This window comes from Molossus molossus, unplaced genomic scaffold, assembly GCF_014108415.1.
Source record: "Molossus molossus isolate mMolMol1 unplaced genomic scaffold, mMolMol1.p scaffold_m16_p_17, whole genome shotgun sequence".
Lineage (NCBI taxonomy): Eukaryota > Metazoa > Chordata > Mammalia > Chiroptera > Molossidae > Molossus > Molossus molossus.
The window spans coordinates 4,068,076-4,089,614 of NW_023425352.1; the positions used below are offsets into that span (position 1 = coordinate 4,068,076).

General features: G+C 54.2%; 1 protein-coding gene across 1 annotated transcript in view; it reads right to left on the minus strand.

The window, feature by feature from the left end:
- The window catches only part of ADAM12 (ADAM metallopeptidase domain 12), a 257,254-nt gene extending 244,823 nt beyond the window's left edge, over positions 1-12,431 (minus strand). Inside the window, exons 1-2 of the mRNA XM_036265907.1 lie at positions 12,413-12,431; positions 12,119-12,255 (exon numbers count right to left, since the gene is read on the minus strand). Coding sequence (XP_036121800.1) covers positions 12,119-12,255; positions 12,413-12,431 — 156 coding nt within the window. The remainder of the gene's footprint in view (positions 1-12,118; positions 12,256-12,412) is intronic.
- Positions 12,432-21,539: the final 9,108 nt, after the last annotated feature.

Below are 21,539 nucleotides of genomic sequence, written 5' to 3' on the forward strand. Positions count from 1 at the left end.
CTGAGCACCTGCCAGCCGAGCTAACCCAGCAGCAGCAAAGGATGTGAATGTGAGGAGCTCAGGACAAAACAGCTCTCTCAGTCTGGTCGGGCTGCTACAATAGAATGCCACAGATTGGGGACTCGAACGACAGTTCCGCAGGCGGGGAAGACCAGGACGGGGGGCCAGCAGGGTTAGGGTCCTGGTGAGGGCCCACGTCCTGGCTTGGAGATGGCCCCCTGACCGCTGCGTTCTCCGTGGCGGAGGGAAGGCTCTGGTCTCCTCTGAGAAGGCGACCAATCCGGTTGTGTGGGCCGCACCCTCGTGACCTCATCATGAACTGATTCCCTGCCAGAGGCTCATCTCCAAACAGCATCACATTGGGGTTAGGCCTTCAACATGTACATGTGTGTTGGGGACGGGGGACAAACATTTGGTCCTGTAACAAAAACCCAAAAGGTCACTTGTGGGATGAGCCCAGACGAAGGCGCCACACGGTGAAGGCGGGAGGGTGTCGGGCACGGAAGGGGGTGCAGAGGCGGGAGCAGGCCTCCGGGCTGTAAGCAGCTGTGCCAGGTGACGACACACAGCGTGCGGGAGACACGCGGGGCTCAGGCCGGGGTCGAGGCATCGGCCCTCGCTCAAGGCTTGGGTCTTATTCTGAACGCAGTGGGGGTCACCGATGGACTCGAAGCAGTTCTAAGACGTGGTCAGGTCTGTGTCGAAGGCAGACTCATGCCGTGACAATGCGGGTGGATTCGCGAGGCTGGACAGCGGAGGGCCCAATAAGACGCAGTGAACAGGATGTTCCACTGAAAACCAGACTTTCCCAGGCCACTTCACGGCACGTGGAGTATAAGCGACAGTAACAGTAACAAATCCTGCTATGGGCTAGACACGGAAACACCATCTGACCAAGCTCAGCAACAGGCCTTTGAAACAGGTACTTTTGGGGGCTCCTGTGTTTAGTGGAGAAGCAGAGGTTCAGAGAGGCCATGAAACTTGCTGAAGTCACACAGCGAGAAAGCGGCAGTGCTGGTTCTAACCCGAGGCCCTGCTCCTCCGGCCAGGCCACCTTGTAAACAGTCAGCTTCGGTCTCGGTGCTGGGGGAGGGGCACACAGACGCTGGACCTGCTGCTCTGCAGGCTGAACACAGCACTGAGCCAAGGGGAATCCGCGAAGGTGACATCCCTGGGAGTGGCCCCTTGGGACAGCGAGCTCCTGCTGCCCCACACCCAGTCCCACTGCAGGGCGACCACTTTCATGTAGTAGGAACTCAGTAGGCTGGGAATACTGTGGATGTGGGATCCCTCGTTTTAAAAGGTCCAACCTTACTTCCTCTTTGTAAATGGACACACGGAAGACAAATAAGGCCACTTGGGCTCAGGGTGTGTGTACCCAAAGGTGGAGGCTCTGGGAAAGACCCATGGTGGCGAGGCCCCTGGTTTTCTGTCCTTTATTGGGAGGGGGATGGGCCCACAGGTCACACCTCCGTCCTGGTTTTGTCTTCAGGTGATGCTCTGAGCTCAGCGCTGCAGGGGTCCGTGGAGAACAAGGACCGGTCCACCTGCTCCCTGCTCTGGCCTCGCGGGCCTGCACCTGCTTTCCGTCTCCAGCATCACCTCGTACCGCCCTCCACGGCCTCCCTGGAGATGCTCGGCCAAACCCCTTCTAGCCCTGCCTCCTGAATGGCACGGAGCCCTAAAACCTCCGGTGGCTTCCCCCTCCCCGCGGGTGGCATTCCGACCACTTAGCAGGGCGTCCCAGGCCCTGCTTCATCTGGAACCTGCTCAGCCCGAGCCCTGGTCCGGATGGCGTCTCATCTGCTGGGTGCTTTGGAGTCATCTGTGAAACTGAAGAGAGGGAAGTCCGGGTCCTGGTTGTCTGCACGCAGAGCACGGGCAGTGCCAAGCTCGGGGCCGTGTCGGCCGCCATCCTGCTGTGGGAGGAGAGCGAGGCGAGCGGTTTGGGAGGCTGCCTCGGGTCCTGTAGCAGCTACGACTCGTCACTTAACGTTGCTTCCGTGTGGTCCCGAAACGTAAGCAAGGACATTCTAAAGCAGCCGCTGCACATAAAACACTCAAATTAATTCGCTGTGTGGCCGCGGGGCTTTCTCGCCAGGAGCTGCCTCGCTGGCCCCTGAGCCTCGCGGGCCCACGCTCTGTGCGCTGCGGTCCTTGGAATCCGAAAAGGTGGCCAGTTGTGACCAGTCGGGTTTCATGCTTTGTCTTTGAGGGTATTTCCTTAACTAAAGACGTCCTTTTCCACTGCTTCTGGACATTTATTTTATAGGGAAAAGGTCTTTAAAGCTTCTCCAGCTCATTCCCCACCTGCCAACTCGGCTGGCCAGCTCTTTCCTCGAAGGCCTGTCGGTGCCAAAGGAACGTCTCGGTGTGTTCCTTTCTCTTCTAGCCCACAAAAATGCTCTCGGCGTTTGGGGCTGGACTTGAGACGTTTCCGCGCTTCCCAGCCGCCAGGCCCCCCGAAGGCTGTGGGGCAGCCGCACGACGGTGCGCAGAGCGGCGCTTCCCCGCCCTCCCCACGCCCGCACTTCGCGCTGCGCTCCTTACAGGCGTTTCCCGCGGCAGCTGTTCCCAGAAAGGCTTCTAGACGGAACCAGACGGGCCTCGGGACCTGCCAACGAAACAGCAGGCTGGGAGAGCCAGCCCTGGGGCTGCACCAAGACCGCTCTGGAGATGAGCCTCGCAAACCTCCCTGCTCCCCTTTCGCTGCCAGGAGCCTAGGGGTCGAAGGACTGGAATTCCTCCCTCCTCCAACACAGCCCAGACACGGAAACTGCAGGACAGCAACTGACTGCTGTCCGTGCCCTGGATGAGGGGAGACACGCCCTGCAGCGGGACCAGCGGGGCCTGGGGCTCGGATATATTCCCACGTATTCCACTCAAGACACTAAAACCAGCAAGAACCTCTGGCAATGCAAACACATTCCTATGAGCTGAATAGGCATGACCAAAGATTATATGCCCCAGTGGTCTTGTTTTGAACTATAAAAGAAGGGTCTAGATTTCAAAGGAGCCATGATAGAATTCTCTACCCCTGGTGGGCTCTTAACTGTTCCTGATGTTTGTGCTGCTGGGGGGGGGCTGACATTTCCCGAAGTTCTGTTTGCGCAAACTTCAAAGGAGACCTGAAATAAAAGCGCCAGTTCTTATGCATTTTTTAAAAGGGCAAAATCTCTCTAGCACCTAGCACAGGGCCTGGAACATAATGGATTTTCAATAACTATTTGTTGACTAAATGCACATACAGAAAGAGCTCAATGGGGAAGCAGGATCACTCGGTAAGTTATATCACTGTCAAATCTCGACACTGGCACCTGAAACTAATATAAGAGTGTACGTCAACTGTAACTGAAAAAATTTTTAAATACATTTAAATACCAAAGAGACACAGAGTAATTTTTAATCAAAAGTTATACGTCGAAACTCTTGGAATTTTTTCCCTTCAAAAGTTATACGTCGAAACTCTTAGAATTTCACTGAATGGTGCCTTGTTCCTAGGCCCAACTCGAGGGAATGAACGGTCTCCCCTGCCACCCTGATTTGTGCACCCTAATGAGATACTAAGTATCTATTGGATGCAAAACCTGAGACACAGTTAAAGGCTTAAAACACTGTTTTCAAATAGTATGTTTCCCCAGTGACAGACAGATGCATTGAAAGAGGAATATAGCACACTTCCTTTACATAATCTGTATCCTTTTATGTGTTTGAGAAAAAAAATCCACAAGTACACCAAGCCCTGGCTGGTTTGGCTCAGCGGTCAGAGTGTCAGCCTGAGGACAGAAGGGTCACAGGTTCAATTCCCGGTCAAGGGCAGGTACCTGGGTTGCAGGTTTCATCCCCAGCCTCCCTCGAGGTCGTGTAGGAGGCAACCAATCGATGTGTCTCGCACATCGATGTTTCTCTCTCACTCTCTCCCTCCCTCCCTTCCACTCTGTCGAAGAATCAATGGAAAAATATCCTAGGGTGAGGATTAGCAACAACAACAAAAGCTAAGTACATCAAGCTTGCACACTATGAAGTGTGGCCACTTCTATAATTAGGCTACAACACTGCCAATGGGTCATGGCTGACCCAAGTTGGGAAGCATGTCAGCTCCATATGCAAACATAGCCCTGACAACCCCTCAGGGATGAGAAGTCGTGCGCACATGATGTTTCTGAACTGGGGCTGATCCATACACAGAACTTCAGAGTTGGCCCTTGCCAGGTGCCTGTTGGGGTAAGACGTGCCATTTAAGGCCAAACCGAGCTGAGCTAATGGCTCCCAAGGGAATGGGGAGACGTAACAGACAAGATCCATTACCCTGGTCTCATTATCAGTGTGCTCTCACCAACTCTGTTTTGGGTTTATGACCATGTCTTTAAATTATATGCTTGGAAAATTAGTAGGTTCAAGCAAAAAAGAAGACCCTTCGTACCTTCACTGAGCAAAACTGCATATGAAAATGGTTATGCCAGCCGCATAAAATCTCTCTGTGCGCCGCTTTTAGAACCAGGTCAGATTAATTTTACGTAATCAGCAGAAAGGCCAGCGTGAGTCAGGGATCATCTTAGGGAAAATGAAAAGCCCGAGTTCGGTCAAATGCTGGAGAGCTGGGAATTAATTTTTTTAAATAACACTTTAGGGAAGAGAACGTAATGATTGGGTTTGATTTCAAGAGCCGATTTGGAAAACAGCCCTTCTTCCTTTTTGACCTATATAGGCACAGCCCAAAAAAAAAAAAAAAAGCCAATGCCTGCTCTGTTTTCTTCAACATAATGCTTAGAATTCTGTATCTCGTGTGCTGAGGTATGGTGTGCCTCAGTTAGGACCCAGCATGTCAGGTTTGCATGTTTATGGTCTGGCGAGAGCACACATGTGTTTTCTTACTCTGTCAGTGGAGAGGACCGAGCAGCGGCAACAGCACCGTAGCGGCGAGCACCCTGGTGTCTGGATCTTGGTGTCTAATACCGTTCTCCAGTGAACCTGGCTCCTTGGGGAAATGGCCCATTTTGGGACCGGGGCAGGAAGTACACACGATGAAAGTAGTACATCTCCTACAATTGTTTTTTTTAAAGATCCAAGTCCACGTTGATGCTAGGGGTTTGGGGGTGGGGGTGGGGTGTTGCAGAAACTTAGGAAGCCCTGATTCAGTAAAGGCCTTTCTTTTTCATGACGGGTGCCCTGCTGAGAGGCCACAAGAAATGAATGAGTTAGTGGTGAAAATGTGGTCCCAGGGCCTTCCTTGACTGAGGGGTCCGCTTCCATGGGGGGGACACGGTGGGGCCAAGCACAGTCCCTTGGCTTGCTCTCCCCGTGGAGAGTTGGCCATAAGGAAGAGTGAGCAGGAAAGGCCCTGGCAGGGAGCTGGGCTGGAGCACCCATCTTCTGAAGAAAGCTGGTGCTCCCTTGGGGGGCAGGCTGCACCCCGACCCCTGAGCCACGGGCGCCTCTGCAGCGCAGATTGGTGAGCCGTCCGGATACGACGACGTGCAAAGGGAAGAAAGCAGAGGGTTCCCCGGAGGCAGCCCCTAGCCTGGAATTTGACGAACCTGGGCTCAGTCACCAGTCCGGTTACTTCACCTTCTTACCCCATGAGCACCTTCCTTGCAGGGCTGCTGGGGGCACCCGTTGAGATGATACCCACAGGACACCCTGCCCCGTGGTGGCCCTACAGCCCACAGGCCAAATCCAGCCCACTGCCTGGGAGCTAAGAATGTTTTTACATTTTTAAATGATCTTTTTAAAAGAATATTTTATGACACAGAAAATGAATGAAATTCAAATTTCCATGTCCATCAGTAAGTTTTACTGGGACAGGGCCACACCCACCTGCTCGGGTGTTCCCTGTGGCTGCCCCCGTACCACACGGCAGACTGAGCAGCTACGCGGAGCATGGGACCCGCACAGCCGGAGAGATTCCGTGTCCAGCTCTTCGTGGAAGTTTGCCGGCCTCTGGTCTGGCTCTAGCCAAGGTCAAGGACAGGCTCTCAGCTGCTGTCCGTCTCCCTACCTGTCTCTGCCTTTCCCCTGGGGCAGCAATTCTGAACCAGGGACAGTTTGCACACCCACGCCACTCCACCCTGGGGACAATTTGAGTGGACACAATGGAAGGAGAAGGAGCTACTGGCATCTCGAGGGTAGAGGCCAGGGATGGGTGCTGCCACACACACCCCCATGCCCAGCACTGTCCCCTGCCCCTCCGCCCACCACTAAGAACCATCCAGCCCCAGTGGCAGGATGCGCGGTGGAGAAGCCCTGTCACCGTGTAAGAGGAAGCCCGGAATGAGCTAGGAGACAGGAGCGTGGCTGGCATTCACTGCGCATGCCAAGGGCGCCATGTCGGGCAGCGAGGAGGAAACAGGCTCAGCAAGGCTATCGCTGGCCCGACGCCACACAGCAGGGCAGAGGCCGTGCAGGAGCCTGAGTCGGTTTCTGCACACGTCCCAGTCCCTTTTCTCCACACACTGCACAAGCATCATTCTCGACAATGCCTGAGTTCCCCGAGGTACAGGGCGCAGCTTTTACCTCCCCAGAAGGGTGGGCACAGCGGCCTTGGCTGGGTATGTGGGTTGTGAGGCCTGCAGCAGCCTCCTGCGCTCCAGACCTGGCCTCGTGGGGACTGTCCGGCAAGGGGTGGGCGTGGGGGTCTGAGGGAGTCAAGAGCTCGAGATGCGGGGGGTCAAACATCCCAGCCGACTCTAGAGTCTGAAATAATCTTCCAACTTATGAGCCACTGTGCATGTCTTACAGGGACCTGCACAGTAGGTGCTTTAATAACATTATATTCTTAAGAGCACTGTGGGTTGGTTTGTAAGCTAAGATAACCTCCACGTTCCATATGGCAGAAAAGCGAACTATTGGGCTACTCAGCCAAGCTCCGGGCACCCCTGGGTGGCCTGCAGCAGCTCCTGCCTTTCCCAGGCCCTGAGAGGAGGGGAAATCACCGAGTCAACCCACGGGTGCCGAGGAGCAGGGCCTGGCTGGGACAGAGACGCTGCGCGAAGCTGCTCCAGGTGAGAAGGACACCTGCAGCCACCGAGCGCAGGACGTGGGGTCCGCCCGCTCTCGCAGACCTCCCAGGGCTCAACGAGCACCTGCGCTTGTGGAAGAAGGTCGGCTCATCCAAAGGCCCAGGCATTCGACCGTGGTTTGCAAAGTCCCCGCAGAGATGGAGAAGCCCCCCGGGCAGCCTCTGGTGCCCGGATGAGGGGCAAACCTTGGCTCTGGTCCCTACAGGTGGACAGTGAGGCCGCAGGGGTGAGGGACGGGGCCAGCCCTCGGTCAGAAGTGGGTCCGGGAAGAAACCCAGAAGAAACGAACAGTTCGAGGAGAGTCCAAGCGAGGACTGGAGACACAACTGAAACCACAGGAGGAGAAACACGAGGGAGAGGGTCTCGGAGCCACGGGAAGCAAGGGTTTTAAAGGAGAATCCGTGTCAGGATCAGTAAGATCAAGAGGGAGAGGCTGTGGCTTGGCAGGAACAGCTGTGACCATATGTGGGGAGTGGACGCTGCAGGCGAGGGGTGCGGGGGATGTGGCCCCACTCCGAGAAGGCTGCCTGGCAGGGGTGCGAGGGGTCGGTTGGGAGGGAAGGCAGGGCTGGTCCCAGCTGTGAAACAGCAAATGGGAGCGTTGGGAGCGGAATCCCCGCGGCCCGGATTAGCTGCTATCTGGTATTCGACATCCGAGACCCGCAACAGGCGAAGGGAAGCTTCGGTTTCAGGATCTAATCCGTTTGCCGTTTTCTTTGCCGGTTCATGTACTATTTCCGTAAGTTCATTTTCATGCACGAAAGCCGGAAACGGGACATTTCCTGGAGATCCGAAGGCCGAGCTCAACCGGGGCCCTCAGGAGCCACGGCCCTTGACAAGTCTTCCCCGGGCCAGGGCGGACTTTTTCAAGACATGAAATTGGAGCCGGGTCCCCGAAGACACTTGAACCTTCCACTATCACCTTACACGTATGGACGGAGCAGTTTTTAGTTTCCGACATGGTTTTATAGCCATTGTCTCATCGCACTCTTGCAATGAACCTGGGAGGGAGGCAAGGCGGTGAGCTGACCCCGTCGTGCTAGATCCAAACAAGCAAGGCGCACAGGTCACCTTCTCCCGCGTCCCCTGCTCTGTCAGCTTAATTACGGCGCCGATGACGGCTCAGGGCTGCACCCGTGAAGGTCATAATGTCCTTCACATATGTAATCACAGGTGAGCCAGAGGCAGGGAGAGCGAGCGATCCCACCATGCAGCCAGGGTGAGACCCACCGCACATAGCAAGGCAGCGACGCAGTGCCGACCAATGGCCTTCCCTTCGACCTGCCCACCTCCCACCCCCGCCCCCTCACTCTCCTGGATGTGTCACTGGCCCCGCGCCACACACACTGTGCCCCTCGTTCCCAGCCCACGCCGGGGCCTCCGCCCAGCTGTTACAGCTGTTACAACACCGCACCTGGCAGGCTCCACGCCCAGGAGCCCTGTCCTGCTCCCGCCCAGGCGCTTCGGGCCCTGTGGGCAGACTCTGTGCCTCCTCCGCATGCCCCTCTGTTCCAGCCGATGCGCTGGTCCCTCTCCTGGCTGCTCTTCCCCAGGCCCTGCCTGGCTGGCTCACCGGCCACTTCCTTCAGGTCACTGCTCGACGCCACCTCCACAAGGAAGTCCCCCCTCACACGCTTAGTCTCAGCTCCATATCCCCCTCGGGCACCCGCGGGCACACCATCGGTCCACACGCTTCCCTCCTGCTGTCGGGCCGAAGCTCCATCAGGGCAGAGAGGCCCCAGCACCAGGAACAGTGCCCGGCGCACAACGGGCGTTTCATCGGTACCGTGGATGCGTGATGGGCTCCCCGGCACCTGTCGCTGCCCTCCAGCCCTGGCTCAGAGCACGTGGGGCAAATGACCCGTTCGGCCAGCCAGTCCCAAGGGCGGCCCTGACCCCTGGCCAGGCAGAGTGCAGGGGTCCACGGCTCGTCTGCGGTGCGGGGAGCAGGTCAGAACAGTGCATGCTGGGAGAGGATGGAGTCAGGCCGCAGGTAATGTGCTCTTCACGCCAAGCCTGGCTTTCCTACGTGCTGTGGACGTGAGGTCCAGCTCTGTAGGCTTCGGCAGGACAGGCTGGGGGAAACCGGAGGGACCAGGGGCCTGTGGCGTCCCCACCAGAACCGGTCTGTTCAAGCTTCCAGGTCCAGGACACTGGACTTCTGACCCTGCAGGCAGTAAGGTGCTGAGAGTTGGGCACTCCTGAGAGTCAGGAAGGCCTTTCGCTGCTGTGAATTCGGCACGGGCCACCTCTCGAAAGGACAACCGCAAGAATCGAGGTGGTGGTTTGCTGTGTCCCAGGTGGAGGACCACCTTCTCAGGATGAATGTCTGTTTCCCACAGGCCACAGCGAGGTCATGGATGACCCACACAGCCGGCCGGTGTTTGGCCGCTGCTCGACGTCATGGGGACTGTTTCCCTCACCGCAGACGCCGGGCTCCCGGCTCCCGCACCAGCCCCTCCCTCTCCTCCTGCCTGGCTCTCGAGCTTACTAAAAAGTCTGACGGCTTTAACAGCAAGGTCTCCTCTGGCGACCTGTCGAAATAGATCTCCCGTTGGTCCCTTGAATCGTTTGTTGTTTCTCTCTTAACACCGAGCACAACCTGCATTTGTTTTCTTGACGTTTCCCCCGTTAGAATGTGAGTTGCCCGGAGCAGAAGGCTTGTCTGTCCCCTTCATTACTGTAGGCCTCGTACCTGGTCTGGAGAAACAGGTGCTCAGTTAAAAACGGCTGAGGGGAGAGCACCTGGGGTCAAGGAATGAAGCAGGGGAGCAGGAAAGCGAGGCTGCACACCCAAATGTCACCATCCCAAGGCACAGCAGGCGGAGCGGGCTGCCAAGACTCTCCGAATGCCTGTCTGTGTACCTGAAGGCACAGCCGGTCAATGCGGCTGAGCATGAGAACGGTCCCCACCGTGTTTGCTAACAAAGACACACACACGCACCGTTCGCCAGAATCCCTGTTCGCAGAGCAGATACACACATCCATGCCACGGAGAATTAGAGCAAAGGTGCACACGCATGCCGCCACATTCACACGCACCCCTGTCCACCCGTGCGGGGCAGCAGAGGTTAACCACTGTGTGCGGGTGCATGTGGGGATCACAGTGCCGTGATGCTGGTCCTATGAGCCCCGTGCTGCGTGAGCCCCGCGCGTTACAACAAGATGCTGGTCCCCACATCACCAGCTCCCTGCCAGGGGTGGGAACGTCCGGCCCACAGGCTGTGTAAGGCCCTTGAAATCAGTACCAGCGAGCATCACAGCCTCACTAAATGAGCCTGACCACATAGAGCTGGCGCATTTTTAAGTTGGTGATTTTGTGTGGCCCGCGAATGATGTTATCAATATCCACGTGGCCCTTGGCGGAGAAAAAGTCCCCCACCCCTGCACCTAGTCCCTTAAATACTGCCGTCACCTGGAGTTACTGCCTGCAGTGGGCGTGTGCCCGCTACCCACATAGTCCTGACCCTGGTGGCGGATCCCAGAGGAGGTGGACAGCTGTCACACGGTGACGGCCCTTCCTATTCCCTAGGGACGGTGCTGCTGGCCCGCAGTCATCCGGCTGATACCGGCAGCGGATGTGGTACTTTCCCTCCAGGACACTTTGTGGCGTCTGCAAAGTGGGTGGCTGGCCAGATGGATGAAGCCAGGTCAGAAACCAGAGCCATCGTGAATGGTTCATTCCAGCAGAGCGAGACGTCTCCTACCAGCGTGAGGCCCTGGCTCCACCCCCACCGCAGGGATGTCAGATGAAAGACAGACACCAGTTAAATTTGGATTTCAGATAAACAATGAAGAACTCTGGGGTTAAGTATGTCCCCAAAATATTGTGTGGGACTTACTTATACAAAAAAAAAAAAAAAAGCATGTTTATCTGAAGTCCCAGTGTAAAGGAGTATATTCTATATTTCCATTTGCTAAATCTGGTAATCCTACCAGCAGGAAAGCCCCCCAGCCAGCCTTCACCACGCAAGAAACATCGGGGTGTTCCACGGTCCGGCATTATTGTAATACCTATAAATATTTTAAATACTTTATTTATGAAATACATAGTTGAGTTCTCTTTTTCTGCATCTACCAAGTCCTTCCCAATTTTGCTGACTCATGGCATGCCGAAATGGTCTTTGGTGTCTTGAATTTTTCTTCCAGGACACATCAGTATCACCATGATTGACGTGTACTTAGTGTATTCAGTTTGCAACAGTATCCATGAAACAGGAATGTTCCAAAAGCATCCATGTGGCAAGTAGATCCTTTCATCAAACCTCCTACCTTTCTGAATGCTCACTTTCAACTAAGAGCCTCTCTTTAAAAAAAAAGCAATTAATGGCATAAATGACGTTCCCGTTACTGACATAAAGGTGGCCCATGACAGTCCTTCTAGAAAAGATTTTCACAATCTCAATTACTCCTTTTTTTTTTTAAGACCTGTTTTTTATTATAAAAAGTAACCTAAAATTAGGTCCACATAACACAAGGACAAAACCATCTGCCTGATTTCACCCAAGAGCTCATATTTCTAGAGATGTTATCGCTTTCCAACTGTCCCAAGGAGTTCTGCAATTCCAGTAAGTCATAGAAATGTGGCAGGTAAAACTCATCCAACTAGTTAATTTAACTACTAACATTGCAGTTATTTCATATTATGCCTTTACCTCATCGAAGACAGTCAAGCATGTCAACGTCAACAGAATGCAAAACTCATTAAAACTCATTACGAGCTTATTTTTTTAAAAGTTGCACTGAAACATTTCTACCGATAACTGACGGACACAGCACACATGCGGATGATCGAGATGAAAACATAGAAAAATACTCAGCGCCCCAACAGGAAGAACACAAGAGCGTGTGCGTCTGGAAATGGAATCCCTGGTGTGTGTTTGAAAAACAACTTTCAACACATGCAAATAAGGCTGCAGCTGGCGGACGCCAACACAACAGTGGTTTGTGTCCATCTGTGCAAGAAGAAAGAGCTCACGCTAGGAGGATTGAGTTAGCATTAAACTAAAGACGAAACGTGAACGAAAGAAGAGGAACGTGGTCAAAGGGACTTGACAGGTGCAGCCGTGGGAGTCGGGACATCTGCACTCGACACCGACCTGTGCGTGGACACTCTGCGTGGGGTCCCAGGGGTCTCCGTTCAGAAGAGCTGCGCTGACCACTTCAGGAGTTCCTCCCTCGTCCCTTGCTTGGGCCCGTGGCGTGGCAGGTGCGAAGTTGCCTCCCAAGGTCGCCCCTGCATTGGAAAGAAAACAGCCCCGATCTTCATCCTGGTCAGAAACAGCTTGGCCTCGGGGGCTCGTGATGCACACGACTCGGGGAGAAGCCCCGGAGCTGCCTAAGGCTGGGGAAACACCCTGATCTATGAAATCCTAGAAAATGAGCGTCCAAGCCGATGGGGTCGCTGTCCATCTAACCATAAAACTTTGTTTTTTGTTTGTTGTTTTATCCTCACCCGAGAACATGTTTTCTTTTTTTGTTCAGATAGAGCAGGAGGGAGAGAGACAGAGAGAGAAACATTGATGTGAAAGGGACACATCGAGTGGCTGCCACCCGCACGACCCAATTAGGGCCGGGGGCAAACTGCAACTGAGGTACGTGCCCTTCGCAGGAACTGAACCCGGGTCTCTCGGGACCACAGGCCGATGCTCCAACCGCTGAGCAAAGCCGGCCAGGGCCAACCATAAAACTTCATAACTTAAAACAACAGCAAAAGCCCTGGCTGCTGTGGCTCAGGGGTTAGAGCGTCGGCCGGAGGACTGAAGGGTCTCAGGCTCGATTCTCGGTCAAGGGCACATACCTGGGTTGTGGGTTCAATCCCCAGGCCCGGTTGGGGTTGTTCAAGATGCAACTAGTCAATGTGTCCCTCTCACATGGATGTTTTTCTCTCTCTCTCCCCCCATCCCACCTTCCCTAAAAATCAACAACAAAAAAATATCCGTGGGTGAGGATTAACCACCACAAAAAAGCCATAATTTTTCCTTCAAGACTCATACTCCGTGCAGGGTGATTATCACACTCCAAGTGCAGAGTTCTGTCCTTCAGTGAGCAACAAAAAGGCCCAAATGGCGACTTTTACATGATGAATGAATATTTCCTTAACATCAGCTCTCTATTAGAAGTCTCCAGGCTTCAGCTGTATTAAGACTAAATCCATTTCCTTACGTCCCCGAGCCTCCGTTAAGCACCACGCCAATCCCTCCCTGGTCTCCCAGAGGCTAATTTCATAGGCTTCGGGGAGCGATTCTAGAGACAAAATTAATCCGCCAGCTCAGACCGACTAGACTGGGTTATGAAAAAAAAATTAAGTCATTCAATAAACGATTATATGATCTTGTTTCTTGGGGTCCTGTCTGTCCAACCAGCTAATCGAGCGACACAGGTTTAGTTCAGCCTCGTTTCCATCAACGCTGCTAATGGAAAGTGTAACAGTTCTCTCTTCGGAGAGTGTATCTCTTCCTTAACTGACAGTCCTTTCTCGGGGCTCGCTCTCCCATGAGGTCACGCTCTCGCTATTCCGTGCGACCACAGGGCATCCCTCAAGGTAGAGGATGGGCCCAGAATCCCTCCCACGTGATCCTATTTCTTCGACTGGGATGCAGACTCTTCAGACCCGAGTCATAACGGTGCAGTTTTAAGTTACTAAGGAGTTCTTATTTATGGGGCACAAATGGTATTGAAATTTTAATCCTAGACATTTTACAGCCCCCTGAATACTTTTCAATCCACACCAGTTTATCATTCGCAGTGTGGAAGTCTGTGGTTACATTTAGCTTACAAAAGGATTGCTCCTCGGGTATTACCCGTCTGACATGGTGTCTCTGGAAAGTTCTCAAGCTGGTCACAGAGCACGGAAAACGCCAGGTGTTGAGAACCACGGGGACTGGGATGAACCAAGAGCTGGGACTATGGCCAGAGGCGAGGCTGTGAGCGGGGCCCCTCAGCCATGTGGGGGGGAGGGAGAGGGGCCACGCGCACAGGTGAGCAAGGGGACGGGACTGTGGGCTCAGGGTTGCACCTGCATCCCTCCCAGACAGGACAAGGCTCTGGCTGTGCAGACGGAGGGGCTGGCTCCAGGTGGAGATGCCGGCAGACACTGGGGGAGGGCTGTCTGGAGAAGACAGGAAGGGCCATCGCACGGAAGACACCAGATGTCCTTGTCCCGGCTGCGAGAGGCAGCACCCTCAGTGTGGACAGCTGAAATACTGAGCTGGTGGCCCGACGGGTGTCGCTACAAGCAGGGGCTCTGGAGGAGGAAGGCCATCCCCCGCATCAGCGCCGACTCCACCGCCCCTCTGTATCCGCCGTGTGTCCTTGGTCCAGTACTTGGCCTACTTGTTCGTCTGTTCATTCTCTCTCTCAGTCACTCAACGACCATTTATTACCTGCGGCCTTGGGAGGGGCACGCCAGACCCGATGTCTTCCATTCAGAAAGTCCATTCCTTCTTCTCCAGGCCAGCACCTCCTCACGCCGCCTGGACCTGGCCCCTCCCGTGCCAGGACAGATCCCAGAGGACGCGGCTCTCCTGTCCCGGGCTGCCCTGCTGACTCACAGTCCCGTGCTGGGAGACAGTCGTCGGAACACAGTCCAGCCCGGAGAATAAGCCGGCTCCGAGGCAGCCAGGCCAAGGGACAGTCTGTGCTGTCCGGGTAACTCTCCCGTAAACTGAGGACGATTCCAAATAAAAGGCTGATAACACGAGGTGTGGCCGAGGGGCGGGGAACCTTCCTGGGGGGATCGGCCAGGAAGGACCCTTGTTTTGTTGGCATGGAAACACACAGCGGAGAAGTAAAGACGAGGACCACCCAGCCCCACGCAGAGAGGGCCACAGAAGAGCGTGTCCACAGAGGGACAGCCAGGGCTGGCCTCTGTCACAACACGGGGCGGGTGCTGCACGGAAGCCTGACGCGCGCCCCCCAGCGGTGCCACGGGCCTCGTTCCCCACCGCTGCCGGACTCAGGCCCCTGTGGGGACCCCCTGAGGTCCCCACGCTGGAGTTCACCGGGACAAAGTGACTTCCGCTCACGCTGTGCAGCCCTGCAGAGCCGCCGCAGAGACCCGCCCCCCCCCCCCCCCCCCCCCCCGCAGAGACCCCCTGTGGTGTCTCGATCGGATCAGAAGGCCCGGAAGCACCACCACCTACGGGGCGCGAACACCGAGAGCCCTTTGAACTTTCTCCCGATCGGTGAAAACCACGCTGCCCGCCAGGAGTTGTCAGGGCCGTAACTTCAATCTTTTGAAAAGTCGGGTACAACTGTAAAGGTGATGGGGAGCATTTAAAAATGTCCTCGCAGTGAACAGACAGGACGACCCAGGAGCTGCCCCAGCAGTTCCGACGCGAGTGACCCACCAAACTGACTAACCACACATGCGGGTGCCCAGGGGCCTGTTAGACGAACGGAGGAGGAGCTCTCGGACCACAGTCCTCTGTCCCCCCCTCCCAGTACAATGGGGAGGACAGGGCGGGTTCTGGGGGCACTTCAGTCATGATGCCCAAAGGCCCGAGAGATCCTCAGCCCAGGCTCAGATACGTGGAACAAAAGCCTGCATTGGATCGACCCCGTCGAGAAGCTGTCTGTCTTAGAAGGAAGCAGCTGGTGCCACAATTCCAGGTCTCCTGGTCAAACTGCAGAGGTGCCTCTGCCCGAGGCGGACCCAGGGAGGCAGCAACTCCGCACCTCGACCTTGTGGGAGCCGGGAGACCTTTGAGGGCCTCCTGTGTGGTCAACAGGCTGAAGCCACACAAACCAACTGTCAAGAACATGCTCGCTCCTCTGGCCCCTTTTCCTCCAGTTATTTACTGCCATGAAGGCAACATGTTCTAGCCCTTTCACTTACATATTCCAGCATTTTAATCCAAAACAAGTCCTTTCGGGCTGGAGTTTTTTTGTTTTGTTTTTTTTTCTTCCAAGAGGCTTTGTTTCCAAATATTCCAAGGAGAATAGACCATGCCAGGACTGTGGAAGGTTGTGCAACCTTTTTAAGAAACGGAGTCACTGTGCTATTTGCTGAGTGCAGTATTTATTATCTATGCAAGTGGAAAATGAAGCCATCGCTCATCTTCTTAATTGGTACACGATATCCACCCCTCAGCAGTATCTGCAGTCGGAAGGCTTCTTATGAGCTTTTCTCATGTATTTATACACTGGTATTTCTTTTAGATGATGCAAATAAAAATTTCATTTGTGCTGCATGGATAGACAGAATGAATCCTATACAGCTGTGGGCTCTCAGAAGGTATTTTATGGAATGGTCTTGTTGACAAGCCGTAAAAGCAGGTCATGAATGATGTGAACATTTGAGCCTTAGAAAGGCAGAAAGAAATATATGACCTTATAAAACAGACAGGTTGCATACATTTTGGTTTCTCCTAATATCTGGGCATCAACAAAACTCAGTTGCCTACATAAAACATTGCACTAGCTGGTACTGGGGAGAGACCTCTGGCTTTATTTGCTGTTGGCCAACGCTGCTTGCTATTTGGGTAAAATGGCCAGTTGGCTTCAGTCTCATAGTGGAAAGAAGCATATTGGATGTTTTGGTTTCTCACACGATTGTCTTCTCTAGCAATCGGCTCGGCTTTCCCTGGGAGGTGCGCTCTGGTCTCCCATCTGAGCTCGTCATCTTCAGACCAGGTTCCAGCTGGCCAAGCAGGAAGCTACAGACCTGGTTTCTCCAGCAGGAATCTTTGCAGCAGTGACTTTTAAGGTCTTCAAAAAGCCAGCCATGAAGACACTGCCCCCAAATGACTGCAGTCCCTCCCTAGGTGAGTCACCCAGAGCCCGCTGCTGTCTAAGTCCTGCCCCACCCTGATCTGGACCAGCCTGCTCTGCCCGCCTTACTCAGGGAGGTCCTGGTCCCCCCATGCCTGTCTAGGTCTCCGAGACAGTGAACAGGAATGTCTTGGAGTCACAACACCTGGCTCTGGTCCCGACTCCTCCTTGACGTCTGGTCTCAAAGTGAGGGTCTGAGGTTCTGTCCTCTGTAAAAGAGGAATACGCCCTCCCCTCATGATTCTTACTGGGCTAAGAAGCTCCAAGAAGTCAATGCAGTCAAAGGACTTTCAAAAAGCTTCACGCAGGAAATCAGTCTAGGATATCAGAATCCAAGTTCCCAGACTTCTGCTACACAGCGTTTTTGTTGTTGTTGTTGTTGTTGTTTTGTTTTTTGGTTAATCCACACCCAAGGATATCTTTCCACTGATTTTGTTTTTTAGATAGAGTGGAAGGGAGGGAGGGAGAGGGAAACATCGATGTGAGAGAGACACATCGACTGGTTGCTTCCCAAATGACCCCAACCGGGGCGGGGGATCAAACCTGCAGCCCAGGTATGCACCCTTGACCAGGAATCAAACCCCAGACCTTTGGTCGGAGGGTCAACGCTCTAACCGCTGATTCAAACCTGTCAGGACTACACAGTGTCTGTCTCACCAACAGACTCATGCCGTGAAAATACCAACCACGTGCCAATCACTAGAAGACACCAGGGTTCAGGTGCAGATGGGTACCCATCAAAGCTGTCCAATGGGCCACTAGGGCAGCAGAGACTACTAATCACGATAAAACCACAACCTCATGCCTGGATGTCTGCCTTTCAACAGAACCCAGTCTCAGCACCTACATGATCCTAAGACAGGAGAATCAATCTGAGGGTCCAAAAGTAGAATTAAGAGCATCTTGCCAAAAGTCTGGCGTAGGGAGGGGTGAGTTGAGGTGGCCACCTGAGCTGCAAGGAACCTGGGAACAAGGCCCCAGAAACTCTTGAGGCACTTTCCTTAGTCCCAAACACCTGAGAGCAGAAGACGCTCTTCATGACCCGAGGGGGCAGCGTTTCAGGGAAATACGGTAGCAGCACTCGCCTAAGGACAACACGTTTCCCTGGTTCAGCTTTGTCGTCTACAGTTTTAAGAACAAGGTCACCCTTCCATCGTGTCTCCCCCTGGGTGGAAATCAGGGACATGGTTCTAAAGTGACACAGCTCAGGATGTCCCCAAGAACAATGGCAAGAGTCCATCTGAAAGGAGTAATTTCACCGGGGGAACCTGGGAAACGGCTTCAGCCAGAGGATCCAGGTCAACATCAACAGTGGTGAGTCACGTTGCTGGGGGGGGGCCCTGCACAGGTTGTGATGAACCTCAGCCCCCCAAACCCTATAATCCCAGTCTGATCGTGAGACGCACATTCCGTAATAAATCCGACAACACTGCTGGAAACTGAAAACATCACCCCAAACGAGGCCAGTCCGAGAAACTGTCAGCCAAGAGGAGCTGAAGAGATACGTGCGGTGACTAGACGTAATGATGGGGGATCCTGAGTGGGACTGAGGAACAGGAAAAGGACCTCAGGTCACAAGTAAGGAAACCTGAGTGAAGTATAAGCTGTCGTTAAAAATCTTAAGTCAATATTGTTTCAAGAGTTGCAATAAGTGTTCGTAATAGGAGAAGTGGATTTGGGGTTAATGGGAACTATCTTCTCGATTTTCCTATAAATCTTAAACTCTCCTATAAAAGTCTACGATAATTATTTAGACCTTGAATCTGAACCTTGCAAAAACAACGTTATTCTGGAGCAGTTCGGTACCCGAAGGCTGAGAGGGCCTGTTCGGGGGGCCACCCCCCGCAGAGTGGAGTGTGGGTCCCTCCTCCCCTCTGACGGTGCTATCTGTTCCCACGCAGAACAGCCAGGCAGCGACTGCCGTCGGGCACAACGCACAACACAACGGAGTGACAAGGTTCCCGGGGGAGCAGAAGGCAGAGCTGTGTGAAGACCATGCCCCTCGGCAGCTGTGAGGCCCCAGGTCCCCCGGAGGGCTCTCGATAACTTCCGCGCGGCCCGCAGCGAGAAAACCGTCCTGTTCTGGATGATGGGCCCGGCGCTCTGGGAGAGCAGAGGAGTGAAAAGGAGGACCCGTCGCTTGGTTTGGGAAGGTGACACCATGTGACTGTCACCTCGACACTCTGACCAGAGGATGCAGACACAGAAGCAGATGCTCTCGGCCCCCGAGCCTGCTGCTGCCCACACCGCAGGCTGAATTCACAGGAGGCAGCGTGGTCCAGGGAGGCTGCCATAGCGTTTAAAAAAAACTTTGTTGTTGAAACTATTACAGATGCCCCTCCTTTTTCTCCCTATTGACTCCCTCCTCCCTGCTCCTCAGCCCCCCTCACCGCACTGCTGTCTGCGTCCACTGGTTTGCACATGCGCGTACCAGTTCTCTCATTTCTCTGTTCCCACCCTCTCACCCCTCTTCCCTGAGGTTTGTCTGTCTGTTCCCTACTTCCACGTCGCTGCATCTCTTCTGTGACAAGTAAAACAGAGCCACAGCATTTTGAGTCAGGAGACACGTCCTGTGGCCAAGGGCTGGCTACCCAGGGCGGGGCAGAGGTAGGAATACACTCTGCGTTTCGTGTGCTCACACTGTAAGCCCAGCCCTGTGTACAGACGGCCTCGGGCAAGCTCCTTCCACTCAGATGCCTTCGCGTCCAGCCGGGGGTGGACGGCCACTCGCTGCCAGGGGCTGGCCAGGGGACCAGCTGAGGTCAGGCATGCAAATGTTCACGGGTGTCCTTTCGCTTCGTTTGTGTTGTTGCTGTTCTCAGAAAAATCAGTCTTCGGAAAGAAATAGACCAACATTGTCCTGCAGGCTCTCTGCATGTGGGGGCTTCGGCTTCATCATGTTCTTCACATTTGTGTGTGTTCCTAATTTGTCTCTAATTGGCACACATAACATTTATGATGGATACACTCTTATGCCGGCTAAAAAACAAACTTTAAAAAAATCAGTCAATTGTGTTCATGATGACAAATGGACGGACCAAGTGTCTTCCTTTCTTACCAGCTTTCGCGGTATCACAGATACACCACCTTGGGCAGGTTGGGGGGCAGGACTCATTTGGAAGTAAGAGAAATCACACGCTATCGAACAACTGCAATGTTGAAAAGCTGTTTTAGCCCTGGCCGGTTTGGCTCAGCGGTTAGAGCGTCAGCCCGTGGACCGGAGAGACCCGGGTTCAGTTCCCACTAAGGGCACGTACTCGGTGGCAGTTTGTCCCCAGCCCCATTTTGGGTCGTGTGGGTGGCAGCCACTCGATGTGTCTCTCTCACATCAATGTTTCTCCCTCTCTCTCTCTTTCTCCCTCTCTCCCTCCCACTCTATCTGAAGATAAATGCAAAAATGTCCTCGGGTGAGGATAAAAAAAAGAAGAAAGCTGTTTTATATGCCATTTCAAAATTCAAAGAAAGCTGCATCCCATAAATGTTTCAGATGGATTCATACCCCAAGCACAGTGGTCTCTGCTACATAATAAAATAACCTTTCGTGCCCCCATTGTCTCCCATCTGTGGGGAGCAAAATCATTTACAACGTGAACTCACATCATGACACCTGTTTGCTGGTCAGGGGACGCCAACGCGAGTCCCCATTTACAAATGGTGGGGCAGAACTCGGGTGTTATAAGGGTCGTCCCTCGTGCCGCTCAGTGACAAATGGCGGAATGATAGCCAAACCCAAGCCCTTCACGTGTCAAGTGCATTAAACCCCTCTGTCCTCCGGAACAGGGACACAGAGGCTGTAGGAGTTCACATGGCGGAAGGACTTTTGGAGGCAGGGAGGTGAGGTCAGAGTTTTTCGAAGTTGACTTCGCAGGAAGTGATAGAAGGGGAACTGAAACCGATCACTGAGATCCACAGTCAGGAGTCAGCAGCGAAGGGCATGAGTGGGAACTCGATCACGCCAGTCCCTGTTGTAAACCTACTAACTGGAAGCCAACAGCAACGACAGGGCGGCGTCTGCATCCAGTTCCAGGCCAGGGCACTGGACACCGGCCATCTCTGACCCCCTTCTGCTGACTCAGACACGCACCTGGCAAGCAAGCCCCCGAGGGCTCCAGTTCTATTCCACTTTTCTGAACAGGTCTCGCCATGCCCCACTCAGACTCCTTTCCCTGGCCTCCTTCCCTCCTGGGGGACATGAGCACCCCCCAAGTCTTAACTCCTGGCCATCTTCCCTCCCCCCTCTTACTGTCCCCCAGAGAACTCATTAATGTTTGCGCAGATGTTGCCCAAATCAGTCTTCATCCACGGGGCCAACTCCCTCAAGCACAGTCTCTCTCGCTGTATCTACTGGATACTTGATTTCAAGGTCTTGTTCCCACCATCCCCTCGGGTTTGGCAAGTGTGACCAGCAAAGATCCCCGTCAGATAACAAGACCTTTGCCCTCCTGCCAGTGCCCCGCCGCGCGCACGGACAGGCACCTGGCCGGTCCTGCTTGTATCGCCCGCAGTCAACAACTCCCACCGGGCGGGCGTTCCGTGCTTTGCGGGAGCTCTTTAGCTGTCTGAAAACGCTCCTGCTTCTCAGCTAAATCCTCCAGAATCCTCACCACGCGGGGTTCTCGCTCTCCCAACCTTCGCGCAGAGGAGCGCGTGGTAAGAGCGAGAGTCTGCGGCAGCGGTTTCCAGCGGGAGTCCGTGGACATACGTGCCCAGGGGCAGCACGGAGCTTCGGGTGCCAAGGCCGGAGAG